Source organism: Neofelis nebulosa, chromosome 12 (assembly GCF_028018385.1).
Source record: "Neofelis nebulosa isolate mNeoNeb1 chromosome 12, mNeoNeb1.pri, whole genome shotgun sequence".
NCBI classification, from domain to species: domain Eukaryota; kingdom Metazoa; phylum Chordata; class Mammalia; order Carnivora; family Felidae; genus Neofelis; species Neofelis nebulosa.
Genome location: NC_080793.1, coordinates 75,622,109 through 75,628,108, shown reverse-complemented (window position 1 = coordinate 75,628,108; position 6,000 = coordinate 75,622,109). Strand labels below are relative to the sequence as shown.

Below are 6,000 nucleotides of genomic sequence, written 5' to 3'. Positions count from 1 at the left end.
CCAATTATCTGAGTTCTACTTACTTAGCTGTAAGGTACCTAACTTCCTCTGCCTTGGTTTCCCCTTTTGTAAAGTAGATATACAACCGTTACGTTCCTTGGCGAGTTGTTAAGAAAATTAAATTATTTCATACTTAAACAATGCTTAAAATGATGCCTAGGAGACAGAAAGCACTAATTATGAGAGAGTTAACCGTCGCTGTCAATACAAAACAAAGTGACTATTAGTAATCACAACAATGTCCTGAATTCATGGAAGTCCTTACAACATGCCTACAACCGCGTGAGGTAAGTAGAAACAACACAAGTGAAGAGTTACTTGTAGAAATTGATACAGACAGCAAAGATTTAATGCACATGCACGGCAGCGGATATTCACTCGGTCGTTTGCACATCCCTCACCAGGGGTCCCTCTCTCCTGGGCGGTGCAAGCATAGACACTTGTCGGAAGTTTAGACTACTTTGTAAATGTGATGCTACGTCCGTCTCTCCCTTTAATTCGATCAACCAGTTAAATCCTTTTCTGCAAACCCCAAATTCCGAAAACAGCCTACCTTTCGCACCTTCCTCGCCTCGAACCTCCCGCCTCGAACGTCCCGCCTCTCGTCCTCAGGCCCCGTCCCCAGGAGAGGCGGGGCCTGCGTGCGGACGCACAGCGAGCGCGCTGACGTCCCCGCGCCCCGCCCCCCACAGGCCCCGCCCGTCGGCTTGAACTGCAGCCCCGCGCCGCGGAGGGCGGTGAGGCGGGAGCCAACGGCCGGCGCCGCGGGGCGGGGGGCGGCGCGCGAGCGCGGCGTCGGTGGGCCTAGCTGGGGCCGGGGGCTGTGAGTCTTCTGGCCGAGCCGCCCCTCCTGCGCAGCCGTGGGATCGCAGCAGTCGGGCCTTCGACGACCCGGCGTTCTGGGGCGCCAGCGGGCATTGTCTCCGCCGCCGGCGTCCCCCGAGGCCGTCCCCGGGCCATGATCGACTCGGTGAAGCTGCGCCGCGACAGCGCGGCCGACTTCTTCTCGCACTACGAGTACCTATGCGCGCTGCAGGACTCAGTGCCGCTGCCCTCGGTGCGCGCCTGCCTGCGGGAGGGCGTGCTGGACTTCAATGCCGACCGCCTGCGCGTCGTGGACTGGGCGCCGCTCCTGAGCACCCTCAAGATTAACAAAGATCTGCCCCTAATCTCCATCAAGAGCTTCTTCCAGCCGTGGCTTGGCGAAACAGGTTTGTAGTTCCCGCCAACAGTGGTCCTCGTGTCGGTGCCGCGGCGCGAGATTTTAGACGGCGCCAGGTGGAGGCTGGGCGCAGGCACGGGTGTGCCCTGCCTGGTTATGTGTGCAGCACACGGGGCGTGCGGCCTAGGACTCTTACCAGCTCAGGGGGGCCCGGGGTGAGTCACTTAAGGCCTGCGGGTCTCAGCGGTCTCTTTCGTAGTATAGACTAACAGGACGTGCTGTGCCTGGCGATTACAAAGATGCACCAAGTTAATGCTTGTAGAGCACGTAAGGCAGTTTGGGACATAATTAAGCATTCGACGTATGTTACCTATTGGGTTACCTTGGTTTTTCCCATGCCTTCATACACTCGCCCACAGAGCCCAGATCTGCACCTAGGGCCCAGAGCTGTCTAGCACGCACGATTGGATACCCCACTTCACCCTTAATCCAGACTAAACCCTATGATTTAGTCTGATACAGAACAAAGCATTAGGAAAACTGATACATCCCAGTCTTTTGCACCATTTCCTTTTGAATAAGACATGGCTGTTAATCAAAAAAACGTTTTTGTTTTGTTTGTTTGTTTGTTTGTTTGTTTAATCACACATAGTGGAAAGAGCACAGATGGGAAGGCAGCCTAGGGTTTGAATTCCAGGGTTTACACTCTGTGTGGTGGGAGCAAGTTACTTTTAAACTACAATCCCCACACTTGTAAATTAACATTTCCATGGGTTGTTAGAGTTAAGAGTACACTTAACTGTGGTGAGCACCGAGTAATGTATAGAATTCTCAAATGACTATAATGTACACCTGAAACTAATATAACACTGTATGTTAACTATACTGGAACTTTAATAAATCAATAAATACTTTTTACTCCTAAAAATTAAGCAGGTTGTTGGTATACAAGTGTCCTGGCACTGGAATGAGTTCAGCCAGCACCCAGCACTGCAGGAGACAAGGTTCCTGCCCTGGAGGATCTCCTCTTCTGCTGGGAGAGGCAGCAAGTAAACACTAGCACCGAAGTTAGGGCTCTGGAAGAAGAGAGCCAAAGCATAAGAGACTCTTAAAAACTGAGAACAAACTGAGGGTTGATGGCGGGTGGGAGGGAGGGGAGGGTGGGTGATGGGTATTGAGGAGGGCACCTTTTGGGATGAGCACTGGGTGTTGTATGGAAACCAATTTGACAATAAATTTCATATATTGAAAAAATAAATAAATAAATAAATGAAAAGAAGTGAGCTCTGGTGCTGTAAAGCTGAGAATGTTAGAAGGGAAAGTTAGGGAGGGTTTCTTGGAGGAGCTGCCTCCTTTGTAAGGTTGTGTGGGAGCTGCTCAAATGGCAGGAGGGAGCTGCTTGTGCCCAGGTTTGAGAAATGTAAGAAAATATGGCAAAACTAAGGTAGAGGACTGCAATTTAGGGTTTAAAGAAGGGAGGGCTGAGACAGGAAACCTGGTGGGGGCCACACAGGGAGGGGCCTTGTTTGTCCTATCCAGTGGTTGGACGTTTATCCTAACGGCTGTGAGAGGCACTCAAGGATGCTGAGGTGGACTTTTGATTTAGAAGCTTGCTCTGACTTCCATCTGGAGGGCAAGTTGATTGGGAGGAGGGCGAATTGTAATCTGAGATATCAGAGAGACAAATGGATGGGGCCTGGGGACCAGTTAGAAGGATGGGGGGACAGCAAGCTTGGGTGACAATTTATAGGAGCACCCTTCTGTGAGACACAACACAGCAGGAGCGGATTGGGGTCTGGTGTCAGGGAGAAGATCTCGCTTCATCCTTAATGCTTTAAGAGGGCCCTGTGGGGCATCCAAACGTGTGTCTAGATAACTCTGGGCTCCAGGTGCAGATCTGGGCTCCATGGGGGAGTGTTTGAAGGCATGGGAGAAACTAAGGTAACCCACAAAGAAGATCTAGAAAATCCTACCCCTAAAAGATGTTTTTTAAACGGACACCTTTGAGTATGTTTATAAGCTGACGCAAAGTAGCCAGCACACAGGGAAGGTGTGAAGATACAGGAGAGTAAATAAACTACTGGTTTATTTTTTTTAAAAAATCTGGACACTCTGGGGCGCCTGGGTGGCTCAGTCGGTTAAGCTTCCGACTTCGACTCAGGACATGACCTCACAGTTCGTGAGTTCGAGCCCCGCATCGGGCTCTGTGCTGACAGCTCGGGGCCTGGATCCTGCTTCAGATTCCGTGTCTCCCTCTCTCTCTGGCCCTTCCCCTCTCAAGCTCGCTTGCTCGCTCTCAAAATAAATACACATTAATTTTTTTTTTTTTTTTTTTTTTAAATCTGAACACTCGTCATGTGCCTGGTCCTTTTCTAGCTTCTGGGTTTCATGTCATCTGTTATCTCTTCTGCAGGGACATCTCAATTTGTCCTCTGGTGAAGAGAAGTGAGATTATTGTCTACATCTCATTCAGGTTTAGGAACTGTTCTGTTCCTCTGGAGCGACTTGACTTAACCAAAGTAATAACTTAGAAATCAGAAGAAATTACAGTTGGAAGGGATCTCAAAGTCAAGGCCATTGTACTTAATCTTGCCTCATACTTCACAGTGAGTGTATGAAAAATGTATCACACAGACCATTCTCTTCAGAATTCCTTCACTGAACCTTTGTTTTCTCTTGCATCCCGTGGGTCCAGACTATACGTTTTGTCCTCCTGGGTCTGTTTCTTTATTCTCACCAGCTTGTAACCAGTTGTTGCTGCCACTGAGCTCAGTTTCTCTCTCCATTCATCTGCCTACTGGGCTTCCGTGATCTTCTAAAATGAAAACGTGTCCTTAAAATAATGCTCATAATGGCTCACCGGCACAGGATCAGCGTGCGTTGGCTGCACAGCTTGTGTCCTACACAGAAGCATGGAATCTGAGCCGTGCTCTGCTAAAGCCCAAGGGGCTGGTTGACCCTGGGGAAGGGATGCTTTTTCTAATCTATCTGATTTAGATACGGTTTTCTAACCTGTAGAGGCACCCTTACTGTGCCCCTGGTAGCCCTGGTCCTCTTTACCTATGAGATAAAAGCCATCGGCTTTTTATCCCAGGCTGATTTGGGCCAACCTCTCCATTTTAATTTCTTTCTCCTCCCCCTTGCACCCTGGCCTTTAGTTGTCCCCACCTGCAATATTTTCTGTGGCCGGCAGGTGCCAGTCTCGGACGTCTTTGCACTTCCCAGGCAGACTTTATGTGGTCATTCTCTTTCTAGATTCACCTTCAGCGTTGCCTTGAAGCCATCACTTAGATAAAACTTTTTGTTTTCACAGGAACCTCTTTGCATGTAATTTATGTTTCTGTAAGTCATGTGATTGACTTTTTGAGTTTACATGTGTCCCTCAAGGAGGACTTTAAGAGCACGATTCATTTTTGTACCTTAGCGCTGAGTAGATATTTTCTAATGATGACAATACATACTTTACAATAATTTTTGTTTTAGGTTCTGACAGAAATAAAGTTTGCAGAAGTCGTGTTCCTGCAATAAGAAGCAAAGATGTGACCTTCCAGTTATGTAAAGCTCTCAAATGCTGTTTAAATATATCAAACGCTCTGAAGAACCTAGAGTTAAATGGACTAGTTCTGAGAGAGAGAGATTTAACAGTTTTGACAAAGGTAAGCCTTCTCCAGTGTGTCCTGCAAACACTGGATATTTGCTTTAGAGGGTAAACTGAGCCTGTAAAATTTTTAACTTTTTCTCCCCCTTAAAGGGATTGAATAAATCGGCTACTTTGGTGCACCTGTCTCTTGCAAATTGTCCAATTGGAGATGGAGGTTTAGAGAGTAAGTTTCAATCTTGTTTAAGTCTCCTCCCGTCAGACTGATCTCATGTTTCCCTGCACGCATGTTAACTGCTGTCTGTACCTTTTCTTGGTGCTGCTCTACCTGGATTGTCTCTTGTGCCTGTTAAAACCTTGGCCTCATCTCACTTGTACGCCAAAAGTCTGTCATGCTGTATACTCTGAACCAGTTCGACTTAAGATTGTGTTAAGCCACAAGCCACACACATATATACTATTCTGTTTTTTTGTGTTTGTTCACCTTTTTCTTTTCAAGAAATGTTATGGGAAAGGAAATAGTAAGATGTAAAGACAAAAAAAATCATTATCTTTAAATAGTTAAAACTATTCATATGCAATCATAATTATGTAATGCATATGTTATGTACTAAAATAGGGAACATATGCAAAGATCAGCAAACTCAGTGGTGTTGGTAGGAGCGTATCATGGAAATAATCACGGAGAAGGTGATTGTTGATTGCGGTCCTGAAGAATTAGTGTGTGTTCACTGTGTCCAGTAGAGTCTGGGGTGGTACGGAAGGCTGCATTTTAATTTGAAGGAACTAAGAGTTTGACATCTTCCATCTTCTATTGCTCTAGTATATTTCATAGCACCTAATAAAACTCTGGGTTTATAGTTGACATTTAAACTGATTGATAACCGAGTTTGGGTTGTATCACTGAAAATGAAACTAGGAAGGGTCTCAGGCTTTTTAGGTTTCTCTTTCTTATGTCCCAAAAGGTATATAGTACTTTACTGACTAGTTGGGAATAAAGTTTTCAGTGTTTGGAGTATTCATTTTTAGCATCTAAATAGAATTAAACTATTGCTGTAAACTGGAATAACACTTTGTTGCTGACATATTTAAATTTTTTTTTTTTTAACATTTGTTTATTTTTGAGAGATAGAGACAGATCATGAACAGGGGAGGGGCAGAGAGAGAGGGAGACACAGAATCCAAAGCAGGCTCCGGGCTCTAGGCCCAGAGCCCACATGGGACTCAAATCCACAAACCG

At 46.5% G+C, this 6,000-nt stretch overlaps 1 protein-coding gene across 4 annotated transcripts in view; it reads left to right on the top strand.

Annotated features, from left to right (window-relative positions):
* The first annotated feature begins 760 nt into the window (after nucleotides 1-760).
* Nucleotides 761-6,000, top strand: part of CEP78 (centrosomal protein 78) — a 28,824-nt gene continuing 23,584 nt past the window's right edge. The window contains exons 1-3 of one of the 4 annotated variants that reach the window (XM_058695643.1): nucleotides 761-1,211; nucleotides 4,646-4,818; nucleotides 4,914-4,986. In XM_058695643.1, coding sequence (XP_058551626.1) covers nucleotides 959-1,211; nucleotides 4,646-4,818; nucleotides 4,914-4,986 — 499 coding nt within the window. In that variant the 5' untranslated portion in view covers nucleotides 761-958. The remainder of the gene's footprint in view (nucleotides 1,212-4,645; nucleotides 4,819-4,913; nucleotides 4,987-6,000) is intronic. The other 3 variants (XM_058695645.1, XM_058695644.1, XM_058695646.1) reach the window with 3 other exon arrangements.